A 24,981-nucleotide genomic window follows, 5' to 3' on the forward strand; every position below is an offset into this window, starting at 1 on the left:
TCTTTAATATCCACCTGTTATTGGTTTGGTTAAGATTTTGGTAATCACAATTAAGGCTTAATTGGAACAGTTTTTTTCATGGAATGTCAGTTGAGTAAAGATCACAAAATCAAGTCTTCGATTTTTAAGATTTTCATACAGTGGAAAGATAGTAATTAGAAGGCTTTTTCACTGATAGACTGGGTATCAGCAAGATGAGAGTGATTGTTGAATTAGAAGATGCACTACTGATTTTAGATCTATAACACTATTAACTTTAAATAATATGCATTGAATTCTAGTGAATTGGTTTGAAAATGGTGTATTATTTCACTGGAGTTTTATATTCTTAATTTGTTTCTTGCAGAAGTAAATTTTCTAAAATGTGAGGATATTAGAAAATCAGAAGAACTACTTTCTGAACATTTAGGAATGACTGTATTTACGAAGTAGCATATACTACCAGAAAAGTCTGCAATATAATGTTCAGATATAAAACCTGGAATTTTGATATCTGACCTAAGTAGCAAGGCTAACTAAAACACTGCACAGTTGAAAGACAGCATTCACTCACATGTCATCTCTTTACAAGATAGAGAAGGAAGAAGAGGCATTGTGGAAAGTTCTTTTGCTCTGAATTTGTTCACTTACAGATTCTCTCACTATCCTCTTAAATCTATCCTCACCCCTACGTCCCTTGCAGCCAATAATTTATTATTTGCTGAGTTCATCCTTTAGGAAAATATAGAGTTCATTCGTGGAATTATTATTCATGTGTCAGGTTTTAAGATTGACTTCATTTATTACTCTGAAAGTCTATTTTCCAAGATTTGATTCACTTAGAAATAATGTTGAAACTTTTCATGAGGAATCTTATGAGTGGGTTTTAGGTTTACTTTTCCAGTCAGATCTCCTGGCTTTTGGGACAGTGGAATGTTGCCTGTTTGTTTTAGAAGAATATACAGTAAGATTAACCACTAACTGGCCTATGTTAACTAATTCAAGATACATAATTCACTTCCATTAAAAATTTTCTTTCAAAAACTATTTACAATTTTATGTTACCTTTGGAAACATTCTTGCTTAAGGATCATTTAAAAATAGCTATAACTGTTATAGTGATCCAAATATAAGGATAAAAATGAGCTAATAAAGTAGATAAAAATACTACAGGGATAACTCTAAGAAATTTCATATAGTTCTCCAAGGAAGATCTGCTTCCCAGTCAACAGAAATGTAAGATGGAAGAGGGAAATTTTGCATGGGAGCCTGGAATTTAAACTGAAGTTTCCAGAGAGCTCTTACTTGGTGGACTTTTTGAAAACATCTTTTCCTAAATCATCAGTAAAGAATTAACTTCTTTAGGCAAAGCACATTATGGCTTTTTCTTGCCTAGTTTAGTTCTGTGCTTAATGACTGCTGGAATAGCAACAAACATAACATCCTGATAACATTTGGGAGGAAAAGGCATATTTGAAAATTGGTGAAATGCAATAATCTTTAAACCAGGAATCATCAGTTTGTTAATAAAAGATGTATGGTTCCAAGTTAGGTATTTTTTCAGGGTCCTCTGGCATTTTCATTAATCATTTTGCTAGTGTGTACAATGATTCCTATCTTATGTAAAACTTGATTTTTTATATTTTTGAACTAGGTGACATGAATATTGAGTCAGATCACATAATCTTAGAGTAACACATAAGTGATTATGTAGAGTTGTGGGTGGAAACAATTCGGGATAAAAAGTGCATGACAATTCAGAGCTCCTGTGCAGACTGCATGCCTGTCTGAAATCAGGTTTAAAAATTGGCCCTGTCTCCAGCTGACTCGTTTTGTCAGACTGAGTCACAGGATTAACCCTTGACATGTTCCTTTAAAAAAAAAAAAAGCAAAGATTAAACAACTGCATTGACTAAAACAGCACTTGATCCATCTATATGCATTTTTTTTCCTGTAACATGATTCTCCTTAGGACAAGAAATTGTGCTACAGCTGTTGCATAGATTAAATTAATTTTTTTAAAAATTGGGAGCAGAGAAAAAAAGATTTTATTGTACAAGATAATTTATAATGGCAATCAAGCAATGACCATCTACATCAAACAGTTTTAGTTTTTTGGGGGGTAAGACAGGCTTCAAGAAAAATGCTGTTTTGGAGCAATAAACTTAAAAGACTTTTCCATAGCATACAAGTAGAATATAGGGGCATTTTATGTAGATTCCACCAGTTTTGTTGATGATTTACTGTTTTTGAAGAATGAGCTTTTAGTATCATATAATTATAGATACAGGCATAGAGTTTTGTTTTGGTTTTTAGTTTTTATATCTATCATGAATTTAGGCAGTAGCGTATACCAAGTGACTGTGGTGTGTATTGGCAGGGGAGGTCTTACCTACACATGTACGAGTTTTATATTTATGTTTTTTAGGGGAATAATGAAAAGTAGAAGCAAAAGCTTTTAATTAGTTACTCAACTCTCTTTAGAAACTATGTTTCACATTCAGGTTTCATGTTTAACACTAAATCTTACCTAGGTGTTTAATAAATAAGTGCATTTTTTTTCATTAAAGAAATTTGATTATACTGTTTGGCTTTTACCATGAATTTCTTTTTTATCTGAATATATGTTTATTCTCTTCAGATTATCATATAATTGCCTCTAAAATAAAGAACTGGTGTTAAAATATTAAAATTTTCATTGTGCTTTAATAACCAAGGTTGCTTAGTTGGGTTTACATTATGATGTTTGTTTTATCAGACAACATAGTAAGTACCCTCTCTGTTTTCTGCCAGGCGTCAGAGAAATGGGCTTAACTGTCATAATAGGTGGATGTTTTTTAACCAATATAAAAAAGTTTTCTCAGATTGAAGCGATGATTATAAAAATGTTGAAGTATTGTCAGTTTTTTGTGGCTCTCTTCTCCCTGTTCCTCCTCAATTTCTATTGAAAAGTAAGTGTTTTTAATAATAAGGAAAATTTTATTGATTAGATTTTGATTTTCCTTTTTTTGTTTGTTTTTTATTTTTTGTTTTTAGAGTAGCCGATCTGTCAGTATAGAAAGACTGTGTATGGAAGACTAAAATTTACTTGAATGGTTTTAAGGCATGCTATTGTTAATTGTAAATCAAAGCTTTTTACACAGTTCTGCAAGGATTGAAATGGGTCTTTGTGGTCTCTCAGGAGGGAGGAAGTTACAAACCACTCCGTAGACTGGCATTTTAATAGTCTGCTGTACAGCGATGTTCTTTTGCAGCTGCTGCTTAGCCTTTTCTATATCTGGAGAGTGTGGGGAGGTTTTATTGTTGTTCCAATACTATCAGCTTTTAAAATATTGTGAAGTTAGTTGGCCTTATTGTCTGATTTAGTTTTGTTACTATAATTTGATCAATGTGTTAATAAAAATGAGGTTGGGGAGATAGTGGGTCCCTTGTAGTGTATATTCCTAGAATATTTCATAGAGGATTTCTGCTTCATGAAAGATACCTTTAAAAAAAGTGATGTGCCCCTTTTGCAGCTTGTGAGCTCTCCTCTGATTAATACAATCCTGTTAGAACCTACAAGGCACAGAGAGAAGGATAGTACAAAGAGGTTTTGATGAAGGGAAATGAGACAAAAAGGGAAAGTTGCTATTCTGTTTTTCCAGGTTATAATTACAGCAAAAGATTGATTGGAAAACATTTAAATAGCAAGACGTGTCTGTGTGAGAGACATATGTTTTTGTAGACAACTTTCAAAACCTTTTGACTTCGAAGTATGAGTTAGAAATGTCTGTAAGACATTTATTCCCACACTTATTATTTTTCCTGTCTGAGAAATGTATTAACATAAAAATATGAATATACAAAGTATTAAGAACAATAACAAACAGAGGAAAGACTTATAGGAAACTGTTCAGTTTATTCTTTCATACTTTATATGAAAGATGTGTGGATTTTTTTTAAGAGCAATCCTATTGCAAGATCTTATGAACTTTTAATTGGTGTTTATGAAGAATTCAAAGAGGTTTATAACAAAATCTGTATTATTAAATGTTTCTGTTTTAGAAACAGGTAATTTATTTTCAAGATAATCTATCTGATTTTTGGACTACACTTTTTAATAAAATGTGTTCTTTTCAATTTTCTTCAACATAATTTTTGTAACTTAAAGTATGGTTTGTTATAGCTAGTTAAGAGGTATTTGCATGATGGTCCGCTTTCTCCAGGAAGTGATTTTATACAAGATTAACTGTCTAGATCCTTCTTGTTACACATGATTCAGTGTTTCCAATTCCTGATTACTTGATCATGTGTTTATCAAAGTTGAAGCAACTTTAGACCATGCCAGATGGTAAGGCTGGAGGTGTAGCAAGCTAGGTTTCTCTGCCACAAGTGCTCTAATTTAATTAAAACTAAAAACAGATTAGCAGAAAATCTGTCAGTTTGCCTGCCTTTGTGTGTGTATATATATGTATATATGAGACAAATCTAATAATTTCTTGGGTTATTTTTATTCAGGACATATCTGTCTATTTAGCACTTACAAGTGACTTGTATTTTTTTAATACCTCAAATTTTGTCTTCTTGGTATCCTCCAGCAATGCAAGGACTTGATAGAAATTGAAAGAGGTTACTTACAGCATAAACCCTCCCTCTGTGCTCTGTGAGTTGGTTCAGTCCTATTTTGCATAAGTTCCTTTTGAGTAGATCCATGTGTGGATGCATAGTACTGAAGACTTACTCCCTTTGCCTGTTTGGATATATGTCTTGGAGAGAAGCTGTGTGCATTAGCTACAAATAGTAACGTTTTCAAAATCAACATGTATTGTGCTTATCCTGTCCCTGGAATGGGCAGCAATTCTTTGATGTATTACTACAATGGGAAAACGGTAAGCCTTTTTCTTTGTTCATATAGCTTCTAATTCACTTGTTTAATGGAAAGCAGTATATATTAATCGCTTTTTATTAAAATCTGTGAGATTTTGTTTTATCTTTTTCTGCAATATATTAGATTGTATATTTCCTTTTTTTTTTTTTTTTTTTTTTGAGATGGAGTCTTGCACTGTCACCCAGGATGGAGTGCATTGGCATGATCTCAGCTCACTGCAACCTTCCCCTCCCGGGTTCAAGCGGTTCTCCTGCCTCAGCCTCCCGAGTAGCTGGAATTACAGGCACCAACCACCATGCCTGGCTAATTTTTGTATTTTTAGTAGAGACACGGTTTTACCATGTTGTCCAGGCTGGTCTCGAACTCCTGACCTTAGGTGATCCACCCGCCTCGGCCTCCCAAAGTGCTGGAATTACAGGCGTGAGCCACCGCGCCCAGCCTAGATCGTAGATTTCTTTAGAAGTAGTGTCAGTAAAGTCCTGTCTGCTACATAGCTACCCGATAATTGTTGGCTTTCGTTTTATTTTTAAGATAGTGTAGAAAATAAACTTGAATTTCTGAGTTATTATTAGCCTGATATTTTTACTAGCAATGAGCTTGAAAGTACATTTGTTTTTATGTTTTCGTATCTTGTAAACAAATCCTTATGTAAAATGTGTATATACACACATATGTATTGAGAATTATTTGATGCTTTGTAGATGGAAGGAAAAGATGAAAGTCATCTAGGAGATTCATAAAAATAACAAGTATGAAGCTCTGGTAATGATTAGGGAAGCAGTCAGCTAGTAAGGGCCATATTTCCTGTTTAGAGTTTCAAGTCCAGAGCCTGACTTTTCTGGGATACCATCTGTTTCCAATCAAACTAGAATTTTGACCTTGTGTGGATTCATGAAATAAATCACTATTTTTTAAAAGAATGCATTTATACATTTTCCAAAGAATGCACTGTACTTCTGGTTGATTTATAGCAAGCACGTGACTAGGTGTTTTAAAATAATACTTTTTTGTTTTGCTAAACAAGAGTTCTATTCTTTAAATTAATTACCTAGTGTTAATAATTTACTGTGTTTCTACAAAAAAATCTATAAGCCAGAGGATTTTATATATTCTAAAAAAAACAGTAAACTGAAAGTTTCAATAGGAGCTATCTTTGTAAAATACTTGATAAATATTACTAAAAGGTACACTAATGAATAACAGTGTTGTTTATGTCAGAAACTCAGTGTTTTCCTTTTAAATCTTTCAAAAATAATTTTACCCTCAGATGTCTTATGAAAAAAATGCATATATGGGCTTAGTGAAAGGGGAGGGGGGAGCATTTTTAATGTTGATGTTTTAAGTTATAGAGATTATTCAATTACATTTTACTAAAATAGGCTTAAAATTAGATATGGTTGTCTCTTCCCTTTTTATCACTTGGAAATGTTTTAAAGTAGCCTATGGCTACAACTAGGGTATGAAGAACTAATAAAAGCACTTTTTCATTTACTGACTGCTTTAGTAAGGGCTCTCTGGACTGGGCCAGTGTTTGGTTGTGAACTTTTGGGTAAGCTTTCAAAAAAGATGAGAAGCAAGTCAAAACATCTTTAAACTCAGTAAAAAGTATATGTTCAAGCTGCCCATATAAGCAGAGCTTTGGATAATGTAAGAAGTAGATTTAGATGGATGAGTGAATTATTTAATCTCTATGTAATTTTCTTGCCAGCTGTCTTTCAAATGTGAAAATAATTTTCTTTTGTGTCTGATTTTAAGTAAAACAGTCTGAAGATGGTATGTGGGTATGTGTGTGGGGGGAGATGTGCGCATGCACGTTTATAAGTTCAGTAAAATTAATTATATAGGACCCTGAAACTTCAAGACTAACTCAAAGTGAGTTTAGATTTTATTCTTTCGAAAGCATAGGTTATGGTATTACATTTCTCTTTGTTCTACATTGGGAGTGGGGTGGGGAGAGCTTTGATAGTGGTATTTCCAGGCTTATGGTAGGTGGCATAGCTGGTATGGTAGAGAAGTGTAGCCTGGAAAAATTGATAGTCTGTGCCTAATACAGGTCAAAGGTGACTTTCATGTTCTGGAAAAATACATAAATAAAGAGATGATATATTGACTTAGTTCTCCAAATCATAAGACCCTAGACTTGTATGTATTTTATTTTTACCCACCTCTAGTTTTTAAAATTATTCTTTAGTAATTATTAGAAATCATTAGCAACATTATTATTTTGTGATGACTTCAGTTTTCTTCAATAAGAAAATCGTGGTATGTAATTACATTGTCTCAAGATTATATAAATGTATTATTTTAGTGTCTGTTGGGAAATACCTACTTGTCAATGCCTTAAAGTAAAAACTAGCACTTTCATTAACATTTCTAGACTCTAAGTGAAATATACGTCTTCACTTAAGTTATAGAATTTTAATATACTTCTTGTGGTGAACAAGTTAAATTTAAACTCTTTAATCTCATTTTATAGGTGTTTTAAATGATAGAACAAAATAATATTTTGAAATGCTAATAATAAGTTCACATTGTTTCATTTTTAACATCCCATTTCAGGTTTTATGAGAGAGTGACAAACCCTAAGTGGCCTGCTCTTAAACAGAAAGCTTTCTTTCACTTTTTTCCAGTTTTTTTTCTTTTTTTGTTTTTGAGTTGAAGACCAAAGAGCTTTTTGATATCTTGCTACCTAAAATTGTATGGCCAGTATTGTATTGTTAGATATGTAACAGACTTGGGTGTATAGGTGTAGAAAAGAAAAGCCAAAAATGTTAATGCAATTTTTCCTACTGCTTAAAAAGAGAAGGGGTTAATGTTTTGTATTATATGTAATTTTTGTGTAGCTATATTCTGTATCATGTTATAAGGTATTAATATGGGTTTATAGTAGGTATGAAAATTAAAACTATTTTGCACCTTATACTGTTTTGAAATATAAAAAATAGGAGAGAATAGTGGGTTTCTGAGATTCCTTCTTTATAAAGAACTCTGCCTGCAATTCAGTTTTCTCGCTGATTTGAATAAATTTTGTCCTTTACACAGAAAGTTAGAAAAGTCTTAAGAGCAAAGGAAGGAAAAGTTTTGGGGGAAAAAAAGGACTCTCATGTTTTTTTTACCTTTAAGATTTTGGAGTGCCTTCCTCCATTTTTCTGACCAGCCTCCATTTTTCTTGGTTTTAGACTAAAGATTCTATAGAGTATTCCAGGTATAAAAATTGCCACACGAACAGACATGATGGCCTTTTCATTGTATGAGGAAATTATTTTAATCTTCTGAGAAACAACACAGAAATCCAAGTTTTAAAATTCATGCTAGACACACATTTTGAATATTAAGCTTCTTTGAATGGAATCTGGGAAAAAACAGAAAGAAACTAACGTGATTGTAAGGGCTCTTCTCTGCCAGGAACTGTGCTCGGAACTTTGTTTATCTGATTTAATTTTCACAACCACTGTCATTTAGCTGTAACTAGCTCATTTTATAAATAAGGAAAATGAGGTTCAGCCTCACCTAGTTTGTAAGTACTAAGGTCAGAATTTGAACCCAGGTCAATCCCCCAGAAGCACATTTTCTCCTTTATCCAAGGACATGTAAATTATTCTCTATAGCAAAGGGTCAAACTGAATTTATCCTAACTACCCATTTACATTAAAATGCACTACATTGGATCCAATGTGTATTTGGATATGTAAAAATACATATGTATACTACATTGCAAAGAAAATGTAACCGGGAAAAACACTAAGCCACTCTTACAAATCTTTTGCATGTGTGGTCAGAGTAACAATTTCATGAATACTAATTGATGTGGTTAGTCAAGCAGATTTTTATCAACTTTTGTTTAAGAATTTAAAATTAAAACTTTCATATATGTTTTAGCAAGTCTCCTCTTCTAGTAGAATTAATCATACTGAAAATTGGTTTAGCCATGGTTTTGGCACCTGCCTACCAATGAATTTTTTTTTTTTTTTTTGTAAGAATTAGAGTAGCAAGTAAGTAAGATTACATTGTAAATACTTATAAGACTTATTTTTAAAATAAACACTTTCAGTTAATAAAAGAACAAAAACTAATGTGACTGTATACAGCTGTGTTCGTGTTCCGTTGGGATATTTATTACTCGTTAACATGAGAGAAGAATATACAATTAAATTAATTTAAATTTCCAGACTGTCCATGGGCCCAAAAGAGTTAAATCTAACATTTTTTATAATAGGGAAAACATGAAGTCATTTTTTAACTCTCTTAATATAGAATGCTAAAGACATTGAATGACAAGGACTTCAGCATAAACCTACTTCGCATTTTTCCCCTTTACCAAAAATATCTGAGACTATAGTGTGTGAGCTCAAGAAAGTTTTCTTTTCTTGATTCAAGTGAATACAAATACTAGTGAGTTAAAACTAGCTCCTGCTACAGTTTTACATACTAGAGGGTATGTTGTCACTGGTCAACTTTATGAATGTTTTTGAGAGAAATTTATGTTTCTTTCTACTTGTATATCAAAGGGGATCAGGTGTAATATTGTTGAATCCCAATTTTTTTAAGTAGGTAGGTAATGTGTGTCAGTCATTGATTTGTTCAGTATATTATCCTAGCAAACAAGTTTCAAACCCTGTCCCTTAGAACCATAATTCAAGAAAAACATTGAGATTATTAGAAAAATGATAGCACTTATCGTAGAAAATCAGTAATATGCCCGGTAATGTTAATTTAAGATTAATTAAAATGTGCTTGATTTACCTAGAAAACCAGTGATATGCCCAGTAATATTAATTTAAGATTAATGTAAATGTGCTTAGAAGGAATTTTTCTCACAGTTGAAAACCAGTAATATTCAACTGTGTTTGTTACACAGTAAGAGCAGCAGTTGATTTTAAAATGCTTTGTACTGAAAACTAGAATTCATTTTTCTTACTGTTGTTAGAAAAGAAATTTCATTTTATTTTCCCTGGAAAATAAACATGTCTCTGGAAATTTTTGGAAAGAGATATTGGTCCTTTTACTTAGGAAACTGTTGAAAATATAAACACATATTTATCCCTTTTGCAGAATTTCAAGTTGCATTTTTAACAGGCTAATTAGATAAAAAGAATTTTCTGTAGAGATGGCTTGTATGTGCCTGAGTCAGTCTTTGTACTTCAGACGTTTTGCTTTATAATACCTGTGGTTTCAGTTCTTGTGGTATTTTTACTGGAACTATCTAAATATTTTCCCCCTCAGGCTTGAAATTACCATTAAAAACTGTAGTAGCAGATTGGATTTTATGGCAGAATTCGCCATTTTATGTAATATGAAAATACTGAAAGCATTGAGATATTTATCAAATCTGTCATTTGTTGAAATATTCTTAGATATTAGGGAATTATTAAATTAGACTCATCTTAATATTTATCTAGATTTTTAGGTTATTTTCTTTGGGATTGCATTGTTTAAATTTTGATTACAGAAGGAACAAGGAAAGTGAGAAGGCGTAAGTTTCAGAAATTTTTAAATGTTACCATTTAGGTTACTGATATATGCTTTTCTTTTTCTTTTTTTTCTCTCTTTTTTTTTTTTTTTTTTTTTTAAATAAGAGGGAGTCTCGCTTTGTCTCCCAGACTGGAGTGCAGTGGCAGTGGCGCGATCTCGGCTCACTGCAAGCTCCGCCTCTCGGGTTCACGCCATTCTCCTGCCTCAGCCTCCCGAGTAACTGGAACTACAGGCGTCCGCCACCACGACTGGCTAATTTTTTATTACTATTATCTTTAGTAGAGATGGGGTTTCACCGTGTTATCCAGAATGGTCTCGATCTCCTGACCTCATGATCCACCCTCCTCGGCCTCCCAAAGTGCTGGGATTACAGGCGTGAGCCACCACGCCCAGCCAAGGATATATGCTTTTTATCTGAGAATATATATAAGATTGGTATTCATACAAAATAACAGATCAGAATGATCTGAAAATGATCAGAAAAATATATAGGAAATGGTTTTTAGGAAATGTCTTTAATTTTCTCTGATATCTTCCTAGCACTCTTATACAAATGGGTATAGTTATTAAAGCAAAATTTTATTTATTCTTCTTAAAACAGCCTCTTTTTACTAAATTTCAATCCCACAAAATTGAGAAAGAGAAATTGGTTGTATATATCGCTACGTGTGGAACTTGCGTAGATTAATCAATTTAAATTAAATTAATAATTTAAACACTAAAAATCTTAAAATTACCTAGTTTTTTTAGTGCTGACTCTTAAATGTACATATTCTTAAAATTGTAGGCCTAGAGTCTTAATTACAGTTTTTTAGTATAGGGTTTGGCCTGGGTTGGGATATTCTTTTATTAATATTTCATTGACCTAGACCTTTTTTTTTTTTTTCAGGTTTTAGGTACTTAGCTAGATCTAGTAAAGTTTTTATTGTTTAATACTAAATGTAATTATATAAGATACCAGATAAAGTGGATGTTCCTGAATATAATATCATATTTTCATTTTAAAATTATTATGGCAGGGCAAGTTAGCCAAATAGTTTTGTTATGTTTTGTTATTTTGGTAAATTGATGTAAATTATGCTGAGTATAATTTCTGTTATTAGCACAGACCTTTCACATATTTGAGGCCCACATTAGCATGTGTTAAAGTGTTTAATGATACTGAACATATTGGAACTTAAAGAGAACAGCTATTCAAACCATCTTGACAGAAGATCTAATAGAAGCCCAAACATAATGAAATCTTGGTAATTAGTTCTGTGTCAGACCGTATTCAGAAAAGTAGATAGCCTTCTCCATACTTCTTTATTCCAAATTAGGTGAAGGTGTTCTCAAAATGTTTCAGAATGTAGGCTGACTTTGGTTTTCATAGGCCTTGGAGTTTTTAAGAATTCTAGAATATATTTCAAAATAATTTATACAATCTTAAACTGCTGGATAAGAAGGATCTAAATCTGTCTTGCTCAGTATAGTAACCAGTAGCCACAAATGGTATTTAAATTAAATAAAATTTAAAATTAAGTTTCTCAACTGCACTGTCCACATTTCAAGTGTTCAATAGTCATGTGACTAATAGCTACTGTATTGTACAGCATAGATACAGAACATTTCCATCATCACAGAAATTTGTTGGACAATACTCATGTAAAGCCTTCTTCTCATTTTCTCTGGAAGGGTATCTCAATTAGGATATATAACTATTCTCACATACTAAAGAAAATTCCTGTCTCTTCATCACTTGGAAAATGCCACCACATAGGCTGTGGATCTATTTTTTGAAGTATGGATAATCACATCTTGCTTTAACTCTGTCTTATCACTGAATGTGACTAGATAAAAAGAACTATCTTCTTTAGCAAAACCTCTGCGTCTTTGCATTTTTTCTCAGTAACAGAAAGTCATTATGCCTCCCTGTCTCACAGGAATGTTTCCAGTATTAATTATAGGAAAGAGGTATAGAAATCGGAAGCACGGTACACAGCTCCAGCCTCTAGAGTTGAACAGAGTATATGCCCTGAATTTGGGGTTATCCATATGACTAAACTGAATCATCTGAGCAGGAAAAAAGAGATCTGTCTTTGCCAGTTTTACTCAAATTTGTTGTATGAACTAAAACATTTCCAGGATAATTGGGTTATCACTGTAAAGAGTAACCGTAAATATTCATCCCCAAAGTATGCTATAAGTTGCTTTATGGTGAGTCTGATGAGGATATGCAAGATATTATTAATGTGAATGTGTTCTTTTCAACAGACTTGATAATGAAGGAGAGGTATCCATTAGATTTTCTGTTTTCTTCTTTCAAGTTATAACTGTCTGTTCACTACACATCCAAAATTTCTCTTAACACCATTCTTACAGGGGAGAGTATAAGTGCTTGGGAAAAGAGTTGGTCCCATGGTAGCTACTGTGAGCTTGGCATTCTGAAAAGGAGAATAGAATTCTAAAGAAAATGTCTACCACATTTTAATAGAACATCTTAAATTACTTAATTTTACCCTTTTTCTATTCTCTTTAAAATAGTTTGACTCCTAGACTCCTGGTAGATTTTAATCATCTTAAAGCATATATATTCCTTTCTCTTAATTTTAAGATTGATTGTCATGATACAAAATCATCCTTCAGATTTCAACCAATGATTAGATCATTAACTAGGGGGAAAAAACTGGCATCTGTGTTCAGGTGATCAGATGACATAAGCAGTCTGGTTTTAATTTGTGGCCAGTACTGATTGTAACTAAGAGAGACTTGCTCTTTTTGTGGAATTGGCTGACTATTTCCCTACATCTGGAGTTAATAAAGCCTTTGAGACCACATCAGTTGTGCTTTGCCGCAAGAAGTCTTTGATCTGAAAAATCAAGACTGGCACGACTGCTGCTTCATAACATTGCATCTATGTTTTTGCAAGCTATAGTTAAGATACCAAAAGTAAAGTTATTTAGCTTATTTAGCCTGTGTTAGAAATGCTGGTAAATGTACCTCTTTGAAAGCCATATATTTCAAAACATTCTTAGTATAAAAATTTTGAACTCGTGTTAGTACAAAAATGATATAGTAGGAGTTTTTTGTTTTTGTGTTTTTTTGGTTTTTTTTTTTTTTTGCCATTTTCATTTATAAGGTCTGACCTTTAAAAGTCCATTGTTTTCAAAATCTGTTTGAAAGATATAGCATTAAAAACAAACTTTACCTCTAAAATGTGCCGTTTTCTCCATACAACTTCAAACTTTTTGAGTAAGGGAAGGCAAGTCTCTGTGCTTTGTGTGGTTTTTCTTAGTTTTCTTGCTTTCCATGACAACTGTCAATAAACCATTATCTGATCAGCATATTCTCTTTTATTTAGCAGTGATTTGTAAATCAGTAAAGTTTATCCTTTTACTTCCTTTTGTAATTGTAACCATCTTCAAATTTTAAAAATGTAAGTATATTAATGTGTGGAATACAGTGAATTGAATGGGAATAAGGATAAAGAAATATAAATTGATAAATTATGTAAAAATTTAAACTGACAAATTATGTCCATTTTTGTGTAAAATGACACATCAAAACTGGAGTGTTTTCGTAAATATCAAGTATGAGAGTCTTACATACTGTTTCAATCTATAACCTAGATAGAATTAGAGAATTTTATATTTCATCCGTACATATCAAGGATGGTGTGTATAGTAAGTGCACATTTGTGATAGAAAGCATATGTTCGGGTGCTGTCTTCTAAATTTGATTCTCGTTGTATTTTCTGGATAGTTCTATGGATTTATTCTATTTTGTTGTTGTTCGTGGTTTTAGCTTGGCTTGAGGAAATCTATATAGAAAGGGGACACGAGGATTTCTAGCTAGGGCTAAGTTTAAAAGATGAAACTTGATTAAAAGAAAATAGTCCAAAGTTCCTTTCCTGAAAACCTTATCTGCCTATCAGGCTGTACAATACGTTGCAGACACATTTGTATATAGTCAGTTATTTTATTTCAACACAATCATTTGTGAAATACGTTTAAACCAGAAAAGTATGTTTAATATGTGTGATGAACAAACCATTTTATCTGCCATATTCCTCAAACTAGGGGATCCTTCTAGATAATTCTTAGGAATATACTGTATCTTTTCCAAGACTTCTCAGGTACCACAGATGCATGTTTTTATCTCTGGGATGTGAAAGGTAGGAAACAAACCTGAATGCCAGTCCATTAAAAAAAAAAATCACCTGTGCTAGCATTATCAGGACCAGCACACAGAGTAAAAATTACCTTTTATTTAGAATAAACTGTGTATATAACTAGGCTCACGTTAGACAAACACTGTAAGGAACAGCATTTGAGTATTGAACAGGTAATATTTGGCAACATAACTGCTCCTATTAGAATGAAAGATGATACTGTTAGCTAATACTTATTGCCTGCATACTTTGTACAAAGCACTGTGCTAAACATTTTATATATAATCTCATCTGATCTGCCCATCAATCTCCTCATGCAAGCAGTGTTAACACCATTTTACAAAAGAGGGAATTGAGTCTTGGGAAGATTAGGGTAATTTGCAAGAGGTCTTTACAGTTAATACCTCCAAGAAAGAATAAATTAATATAATTGACAGTTTATGTAAATAAAAAGTTGGGATCCCATTTTAATCTTGGTGTGCTTCCTTAAACTTGGGGTAAAATATCAAATTATGTAGAAGAACATAAAGTAAAAGTCCTCCTTCCCAATTCGCAGTCTAACGATGTAACTAACCAGTGTCAGGTTTCTTGTGTGTAATTCTAGAAATTTTCTATGCTTATGCAAACAAATTGATATATGATTTTTATAATAGATGCTTCCATAATTTTAATGTTATTCTATTTTAATCAACATTTAAAATTTTTAGTTTGTTGAAAACAAAATTAGTTTATTTCATTCACTGCTCACAATAGCTTAGCTTTCTCTTCCTCCTGACTTCTGGTTGACTTTTGTAGACTGTGTATCACTTTAGATATTATTTGTTTTCCACCTTTGTTTCAGTAGTTAAGAGAATAGTGTGATCACATTTTGATCATTAAGGTTATTTGGCTGCCCATTTAGTTTTCCAGAGGAATGCAAATGTTGGCCATTTGCTAATTCAAAATGTTTGCAGTTTGCTTATCTAAAAGCAAGGGTTTATCAGAGGAAATTAATACTGCTCTAATAAATTAAATGAGATTTTTCTTAAAGCTTTGCCAGACTTGAAAGTGTACTAGCAATGTGTTTTTAATTTATTTGCTAACTCTACCAAGTTAAGAAAGTTCCTAACTCTACCAAGTTAAGAAGTGTTGTGCCTTTGATAGTTACCTTCTAATTATAACAAAGATAGCAACGTTTAATCAAACTCATTTTGATTTTATTTGGTGAATCTTGTAACACTGAAAAGAATGAATTTTATGAACCCAGATTTTATGTTATGCTGTATTCAAAGGACATTTGTTTGCTCCATCAGATTTTGAATCATGAGCCTACGTGAGGTTTGTGTTTGGTAAGCCAGTTCAGTGCTTATTCAATCACTTGGTGTAACTGTCATACTAAGATGCATTACAGAGATATTTAGAGTTGTATTTTTCTCTAATAACCAGTTTTAAAAAAAAACATGTGGATGGTAATTAAGTTTGACATTATTTATGTGGATTTAAGGCAATATTCTTTTCATTTGTGGTAGCCCTTTGTAAAAATTAGATAGGCCTTTTTAAGCCCCTTAGAGAATATAGAACTCATTTTATGTAAGTAATACGGTAGTCATTTACATTTTAATTAAATGTACCATTTAATTTTAAGGTATATGCACCATCCCCAAATTCAGATGATTTCAACCGTGAATCTCCTAGTTATCCATCTCCTAAGCCACCAACCAGTATGTTCGCTAGCACTTTCTTTATGCAAGGTAAGTACTACCAAACAACTGCCAAATACTACTGCAGTCATCTGTATATCAGCCAGTATTTTAAAGTATTAGGAAAGAGAATACCTATATTCAGGCCTTATCTAGGTATTTTTTTGGCTAAAGGAAATTAAAATTTAGCTTTATAATTTTCCAGTGCTGTTTATTACTGACTGCAATTTAATTGAATTATCTAGCAAACCGTTGGCGTGCTGTTCCAGTATTGATGGAATTTATAAAGGTCTTAAATTGAAAAAAATAGAGCTGTTCTTGCTCATTTTAGAATTTAAGTGTATGAAAGTTGTTAACTCTAGTTTCTTGCTTCATTTATGGATTCATATCATGCCTAGAATTACCAATATAAAGAAAGAGTGAATATCATAGAACAGAGTAAGACTTGTTAAGAGAGAAAAAGTGTTGCATTTCCTTTACTTCATGTCTAGCAAATCATTTTTATTTGGTCTCCTGTGGTTTTGTACTATGGGAAGCAAATATATGGGAGCAATAAATTACTACATAAATGGTTCCTTGACTTTATATTGTTGAGTGAAGTCATTGCTAACACATTTCATTTGAAAGCTAACTATAATGTGGTAATTATCAATTACTTAGTTTTACTCTTAGAGAAACTTCTTTATTCCACAGTTTCAAAATGTTTGATATTATGCACATTGCATGTTATGGATTAATAACTTTCTGTGTATTTATGAGTATACCACTTAACTAAAAATAAATCTAGCCTATTTCCAAATTTGGAATTTTTATTATCTTCCTTGATACGAATTTAGATCTTCTGAAGATTTTTATAATGGCCTGCCTATTACAGATTAGATTACTTTTTTCCCTAACTAAAATGTTAATTTCTCCTTTTTAAATGGTAATTTTACAGTTTAGAGGAAAGAAAAGTGGGTAGAAGACTAGGTTGGAAAAGGGAGGAAAAATATCTGGAGGGTACCCCTTGAATTTTTATAAGCAACATCAAAATACAAGAAAAATTTTAGCTAAGGAAAATTTTGTATTTCTCTTTTTGTCTTAGATGGGACCCACAATTCTTCTGACCTTTGGAGTTCATCAAATGGGATGAGCCAGCCTGGTTTTGGTGGAATTCTGGGGACCTCCACTTCCCACATGTCTCAATCCAGTAGTTATGGCAACCTTCATTCACATGACCGCTTGGTAGGCTATAACACATGACTAGGGTACAGCAACACTTTGTCCTCACTTGTGTTTCATTTTGGATTAGAAGTGTAAAATCTGATTCTGCCAAAACTTCTGAAGTTTGAAGTACTTCAAGGCTTACCGCATTTACCATGCCATTTTAAAAAATAAATGACTATAAGTAGCACTCTTTAGCTGCTAACTTATAAATGCTCTTTTTGACCTATTATAGTTGTCCATTATATGTAAATATTATTCAGAAAATATATTTAATAGATCGTATCTCTTTCCATCTAGAGTTATCCTCCACATTCAGTTTCACCAACAGACATAAACACGAGTCTTCCACCAATGTCCAGCTTTCATCGCGGCAGTACCAGCAGTTCACCTTATGTTGCTGCCTCGCACACTCCTCCCATCAATGGATCAGATAGCATTCTAGGTGAGCTTTATGAGTTGGCAAAACTTCCTAAAACCTAGTTTGGGGATTTTCAGTGACCCCCATATCTTTTTATATATTTTTTTATTTATATATGTGTGTGTATATATATTTATATATGTATATAATTTTGTATATCTATGGGTGTATATTTATATATGTGTATATATATTTGTGTGTGTGTGTGTGTATATATATGTATGTTTGTTTGTTTGTTTGAGACAGAGTCTCTCTTTGTCACCCAGGCTGGAGTGCACTGGCACACTCATGACTCACTGCAGCCTCAATCTCCAAGGTTGAGGAGGTGATCCTCCTGCCTCAGCCTCCCCAGTAGCTGGGACTACAGGCATGTACCACCATACTCAGCTAATTTTTTTTGTACTTTTTGTTGAGACAGAGTCTCATTATGTGGCCAGGGCTGGTCTCAGACTCTTGGCCTCTAGTGATCCTTGTGCCTCGGCCTCCCAAAATGCTAGCATTATATAGACATGACTCACCACACGTGGCCTTGTTGTTGTTGTTGTTGTTGTTGTTGTTGAGACAGGGTCTCACTCTCTCAGCTCTCTCACTCTGTGACTACAACCTCCACCCCCAGACTCAGGTGATGCCCCAGCTTCAGCTTCCCAAGTAGCTGGGACTACAGGCACACACCACCACACCCAGCTAATTTTCCATTTTTAGCAGAGGTGGGGTTTCTCCACATTTCCCAGGCTGGCCTTGAACTCCCGGGCTCAAGAGATTCGCCTGCCTCAGCCTCCCAAAGTGCTAGGATTACAGGCATGAGCCACCGCACCTGGCCTTGGCCCCTCTTTCAGTATATTTTTTGGTGTTGAATTTAAAAGTGAAAGACAGGAAGACAAGAAGCTTTTTTATTTTCATCAATATAGAGACTGGTAAAGAACTCATCTTTATTAATAAGTACAACACATGCAGAGTATTTCCTAGTTTATTGTAATGGATGTGAGATGGCAATAGAGAACACCCTTGAAATAATGGCAGAGTACTAAAATATATTTGCTGGTAAAATTCTTGATTTGTTTCTCTATGAAATATCCAGGAACCAGAGGGAATGCTGCTGGAAGCTCACAGACAGGTGATGCACTTGGAAAGGCTTTGGCATCTGTAAGTATTGATTTTACACATTCTACTGAATGAATTTTACACTGCTGAATACAGTGATTAGAATTTGTAGGTGATAAGTATCTAAAGAGTGTAGATGTAACAAAATCAATTTCATTACACATTTAGAGTTTTTCTCGGTTTGTATTGATATGTGCCCTTAAATGCTATGCCTATGGTACAGCAAATGCTGGGAAGAGGAAAAAGAAGTCATCTAAAGCACAAACTACCAAGAATAATCATTAAATCTATTTCTTCTAAATACATAGTTAGTAAGTGGCCCATTAATATAAGTCAAGTGGAGCCACGAAAGATAACTCAGTATTCTGATCCAGAGAATGAAGTGCCTTTATAAGGAGCTTTTCCAAGATCAAAAGCATTTTATGTACGGTATTTTTTTTTTTTTTTCCATAAGGTCAACTGCACCTAATTTACTCAAGGGATAGGAAATGAGAGCCTTCTCTGCAAAAAAGCCAGATTCATTGAAGAATCATGCTAAAATGAGTAAAACTGATTTGAAGGACTCCGATAGTATTTTCTTGAGCAACTAGTTCACATACATCACATCAGAACATTAATGACAAAGCAGTGATTATATTTTATTATCTGATTCTTAAAACATTAAAATCTCTTCTTTCAGAATGCCAAAACTAGAAGGGAGAGCATTTTTCAGTAAATCTACCACAGATTCAAATCTAATTATTAAAAAGGGGCATTTGTGGTTTGCACTTGCTAAAATTTCACTTTAGATGATTTTTTTTCTTCTTGTTTTCTGAGCAGTATGCTTCTTATAATTCCCACAGAATTGTCTTTTATTTTCTATGAAGTACAATTAACTTGCAGATACATTCGTTGCCATTCATGGAGAAGGCAGAGCACTTTTAATACCTGAGTAGTAGGAAGCAACTGTTGAATATTTAAGGAGATAAACCTCTTTGTATATTGTTTCTGTAAATAACTTTTTCTCTACAGCTGAATACTAGCTTCTTGGAAAATGAAGCCAAGTCAGACTCATCTACTACAGAGTAGAGATGAAGCACACACAAAATGGAGCTCAGTGAATGTTTGTTGAGTTCTGTCTTGGATCATATAATAATAATAGTAATGATAATAACAAAACCCACAAAATTTATCAGCTATAATTTGAATGCTTACTAGGTGCTAGGCCCTATACTAAGTATTTACATGCCCTGTTTCATTTAATCCTCAAGAAAGCCCTGTAAGGTTGGCATTGTTATCCCCACGTTACAGATGAGGAACTACGGTTTAAAAGGTTAAGTAACTTGAGCTCAGAAAGATTAAGCAGCTTGCCCTAGGGGACTCATAAGCTAGCATGGATAAAGCCCATATATATTAGAACCCTGATCAGACCTGCTTCAGACTCTGCTCCTAACCACTGCTCCATACATCCAGAAAGTGCAATGCTATGGTAATTTTCTTACAGGGTATTGATGAGAATGAAAGAAAATTATCTCACCCTTTTCTCAACTTACTGTCACCTGATGAAAATGACCTATTTAGGAAGAAAATTTTATTCTATACTAAATCTGAGAGGTTCCCAGGTATTTGATTGGCTTGCCATATTCCTTCTCCTGATTCTGGAAGAATCTAGTAACTGATATTTCACATGTAGCAGGACAAATAACATTTGAACTTTCAGTGCTAAATAACTTTTTAAAATATAAGCTGCATTTTGGGGACTTTTTTTCTCAAAGGTCGTTTGTTTATTGTATTAAAGAAAAGCTTCTATCAGGGAACCTTGGCATATAGGCAGGCAAGAATTTGTGATGTTCTCAGTGGCCCTTCAAGTTCATTTTGTTACCCTTCACATCCTTGAGTATCTTCCCGTATTATAAACAGCATACTAGCCAAACCAAAATGGCATTTGGAAAAGAAAACCCAAATTCACTGTGAATGGAATCCAGTGAAGAAATGTTTAATCTAGTTAGTGGGTGGGCTTTGGTTGTCATGGAAACTCAGCTCTGTCATCCTGTGTTGTTACTAGGCAGGAGCAGCCAGGTCATTCCATAAATCATTTCTGTCATAGCTGATGGTGATGCATTCCATCTGCTCCATCACTGCATGCCATAGTCTGCACATTTCAAATCCCTTCCTTCAATCCATCTGCTTCCCCACTTCCTAGCTGGACACCTCCCCAAATACATTCTTTTTCCAACTTTCCTTACAGACGCACATTCACTTTAATATATGTTTAGTGCACTCAAAATGTACTGAAAAAGAAAAACATTATATTATCTGGGGATAGGAAGGATTAGAAGAGATGAGGAGAAGGAACTTAATGAGGATTACATTTGAGAGTCTGACATGCATATCATAATTTTATGTCAGGTATTATAGATCTTTTGAAATGGTGACTCTGACTATTTTGAAATTTTAAGTTCTTTAGAATGTGACGCTTTTAATATAGCATCTGGTTTTAGATGGAGAACACTATGCTATTGTCATTAAAAAGTAATTCTATTTCCCCAATTGTCTGATATATGTCTTAAAAGATCTTTCATATTGTGAAACATCAGAGGGTACAACCTTTGTTCTTCAGTTTAGGTATTAAAGAGCACACAGAATACTGTGTGATTAAACATGTAAGGCCAGATAATGCATTTGCAAAGGTTCCTTTATTTTAGGTTTAAGCCTGGATAATTGTGGTCTTAATCTCAGGATAGCAAGAAAGAGAATTGTACATGAAAGTATTTACACAAAGTTCCCAAAGCCCTGTGGATTATGCATTAGTTTAGATTAAAAAAAAAAAAAAAAAGAAAGAAAGAAAGAAAGAAAAGAAAGAAAGAAAGAAAAACTAGGGTAGATAGAAGGAAAGGAAAATCTGGATATTCGTGCCATTTCTAATGTGTTTCCCTGAACGTTTGCCAGACAATAACCCTTTAAGATTGTGCCCGTGGAGAGTTATATAGAGGAAGAAACATCTGGTTTATTTCAGTGCCTAATACCATATCAAAACACTTGGTCTTTAATTTAGAGGAGATCAAACAAGAAGACTGTTTAACTTTGTTGATTATATCAGACTTCTTTGTGATAATTTATGTTTTGATTTCTACCTCAGAGCAAGGGAAAAAGTGAGAGAGAGAGTGTGTGTGTGTATGTGTGTATGTATGTGTGTATTAATCTGGATAAATGGTCAGTAGTCTCTAACAAAAGAAAAGAAAATTCAGGGAAGTTGATGTTTAAAAGTAATTCATGAAATAACTTTCTTTGTTCCTTAGACTCAATAACATTAGCATAATAAAGATTAACTGAAATGTGCACTGTAGTGTTTAAAAAATTGGGCTCACAGTTCCGGGGTTCGGCTTGGTAGCAGTCCATTGTTTCTTTTTTGTCTAAAGCCCTTTTCATTAGCCTCTGGCTTATTGGCACCCTGCTGATTGGAATAGACCATGACTGATAGGAGGAGGAGTCTCATTTGTTGGAGTAAAATGAGGCATATTACCGTTTAAGCCTGGCAGAAGGTATTGGGAGTTACTCATTATTGGTCATTTAACAGTATGAGGACCATGGACTGCATGCAGAATGAGTGCTTACTTTGTTTAGACTCTAGACTCTAAATCACTCTTTACCCCTATTTTTTTAAGTAACTGATTTTTTTTCTTCTTTTTATTCTTACCTTCAAACATCAGTGTAGGAGTTCTTTTAAGGCCAGGAAGTATGAAAAGAAACGTATTCCTGATTTAGAATACTCTGCCAAATAAAGCCTGTGTTTAGAACTTAAAGTAGCACAATTTCTATAGAATAAGTATGATTTGTTTGCGATTTGGTAATAAAATAAACACTCAGATATAAAGCTTAGTGAAATGACCTGTGATCCAATAGGCTGTGTTATCATACTTTTCAAATGTATTGCTCCTCCTCTCCCACCATAGACATTCTTTTTATGAAAGTAAAAGTGATTTTTTAAAAAGGCCTGTAACTTACAGGGCTATCTGTAAATTTAGGAAAAGTATTGATAACAATTCTGTCTGTCATCACTTTAACTGGTAAAGTAGAACCAGTGACTGTGATGGATGAGTGAAAAAGTTGGCTTTTATTGTACAAATAGAGAAGCTGCTTTTGGAAAAAATATCAGAAATGACTTATTTTTATACTTGATATGTTTTTGGTGCTGCTTCTCCTGTTTAGACAGTGATTTTTTTTTTTTAAGTTTACACCAATTTTACATACAGCATTGGGGCATTTCACTAAGTCATTTAAAGATAGTGCTCTTATATGACTCTAAACTATTACTTTCTTTCCTTGATATAAAGGAGCTTTCACCAGTTGTTGACATGGTTAGGGATTGTTTTAAGTGTAAGGACAGAGTTTTCAAGGAAAATCGGGATTGGTAGTCCATTTCTACCCTCAAAAGCCCATGCCTACCTAACAGTGTGATATGGACAGCTTAGTACATCAACACTAATTCCCAGAAATAGTGAAACCTCACCATATGATTATTCTCAAAGCTTATGCCATAAAACTGATTTGAAATTAAGTCATATTTATAACAAGCTCTTTTGCCCTTAGTATTTCTGTTGCTGACCCACATTGTATAAATACCAAGATAAATACTACCATTTATTGAGTCCTGCTTTTTATCAGTTAGTATTATAGGAAATTTCAGTTGTAGTTTAATCGCTCAAGTTAAAAATACATACATTGGGCACCTGCTTGTACAAGATACTGGCATACAGTAATGGATTCAGTGTTGACCAGTATAAGTTTCCTGTCTTCAAAGAGCTTGTAGTCAAGGAGAGAAGACAGATACACAAATAATGATAATGTATAACACAGTGTGAAGTAAAAGGGCAAAGAGAAGTTCATACTATTTTCTAAGAGTATAAGGAAGGTGAAAATGTTTAAATGGGGAAGTGACATTGGAACTGAACTTTGATAAGTAGAATTCCATCTGGGAGAGGTTAAGAAACAAGCGTTCTGAAAGGATGACAGGCTGTGTTTAGCAAATGAAAAAATATTTTGTTTGCATAATAGGGTATGTAGGTTAAAAGTAGATTATAAGGGCTGGGAGGCTGAGGCAGTGGAATCACCTGAGGTTGGGAGTTCGAGACCAGCCTGACCAACATGGAGAAACCCCGTCTCTACTAAAAATACAAAATTATCCTGGCATGGTGGTGCATGCCTGTAATTCCCAGCTACTCGGGAGGCTGAGGCAGGAGAATAGCTTGAACCCAGGAGGCAGAGGTTGCGGTGAGCTGAGATCGCACCATTGCATTCCAGCCTGGGCAACAAGAGTGAAACTCTGTCTCAAAAAAAAAAAAAAAAAAAAAAACAAGAGGAAAAAAAAACACACAAAAATTAGCCGGGGGTGGTGGCACACGCCTGTGTAATTCCAGCTACTTGGAAGACTGAGGCAGTAGAATCACTTGAACCTGGGAGACGGAGGTTGCAGTGAGCCGAGATCATGCTACTGCACTCCAGCCTGGGCAACAGAGCAAGACTCTGTCTCAAAAAAAAAAAAAAAGTTTTTGAGTACATTTGAGTAGTTCAGGGCAATTATGTATAGGATGGAAAGAGAGGGAAGTAACTAGAAATATAAACACTTAAGTAGTCCAGCCACAAGTTTGAGTAAAAATTTAAAGTGGTGTCATGGCAGTGATTATGACATGTGCCTGTCCTAGAAACATTAGAGAATTGTGGATATTGGTGTCTCCAGAGGGAAGAGTAGAGTAGTAGAGGAAAAGAGGAGAGAGTACTTATGGTAACCATAAGCATGGTGCTGCTAACCTAAGTAGAAGAAAAGAGATGGGAAGGATGGGAAGCTTAGGGTAGTAATATAAAATTTAGGTTTGGACATAACTGAGCTTGAGATGAAAAAAGAGCATGTCCAGATAGAAAAGTCTAGCAACCAGTGTGACAAGAGAGGAATCAATTTAGGAGTCATTCACCTGGATGTGTTAGTTGATATTTGACAAAGATTGCTATTACCAAGAGATAAAGCACAGGTAAATGAAAGAAAACTGAAGGCCGGGCATGGTGGCTCAAGCCTGTAATCCCAGCACTTTGGGAGGCCGAGGCGGGTGGATCACGAGGTCAGGAGATCGAGACT

The 24,981-nt window shown here is 33.9% G+C and overlaps 1 protein-coding gene across 6 annotated transcripts in view; it reads left to right on the forward strand.

Moving 5' to 3' along the window:
- TCF12 (transcription factor 12) overlaps positions 1-24,981 on the forward strand; it is a 377,169-nt gene that overhangs the window by 301,868 nt on the left and 50,320 nt on the right. For 5 of the 6 annotated variants that reach the window (XM_011983162.1, XM_011983160.1, XM_011983161.1 and 2 more), the window contains 4 exons: positions 16,093-16,198; positions 17,232-17,371; positions 17,651-17,795; positions 18,850-18,914. In XM_011983162.1, the coding sequence (XP_011838552.1) occupies positions 16,093-16,198; positions 17,232-17,371; positions 17,651-17,795; positions 18,850-18,914 (456 nt within the window). Of the gene's footprint in view, positions 1-4,260; positions 4,848-16,092; positions 16,199-17,231; positions 17,372-17,650; positions 17,796-18,849; positions 18,915-24,981 lie in introns of those variants that run through there. The other variant, XM_011983165.1, reaches the window with a different exon arrangement.

Source organism: Mandrillus leucophaeus, unplaced genomic scaffold (genome assembly GCF_000951045.1).
Source record: "Mandrillus leucophaeus isolate KB7577 unplaced genomic scaffold, Mleu.le_1.0 Scaffold247, whole genome shotgun sequence".
In the NCBI taxonomy this organism is placed as follows: domain Eukaryota; kingdom Metazoa; phylum Chordata; class Mammalia; order Primates; family Cercopithecidae; genus Mandrillus; species Mandrillus leucophaeus.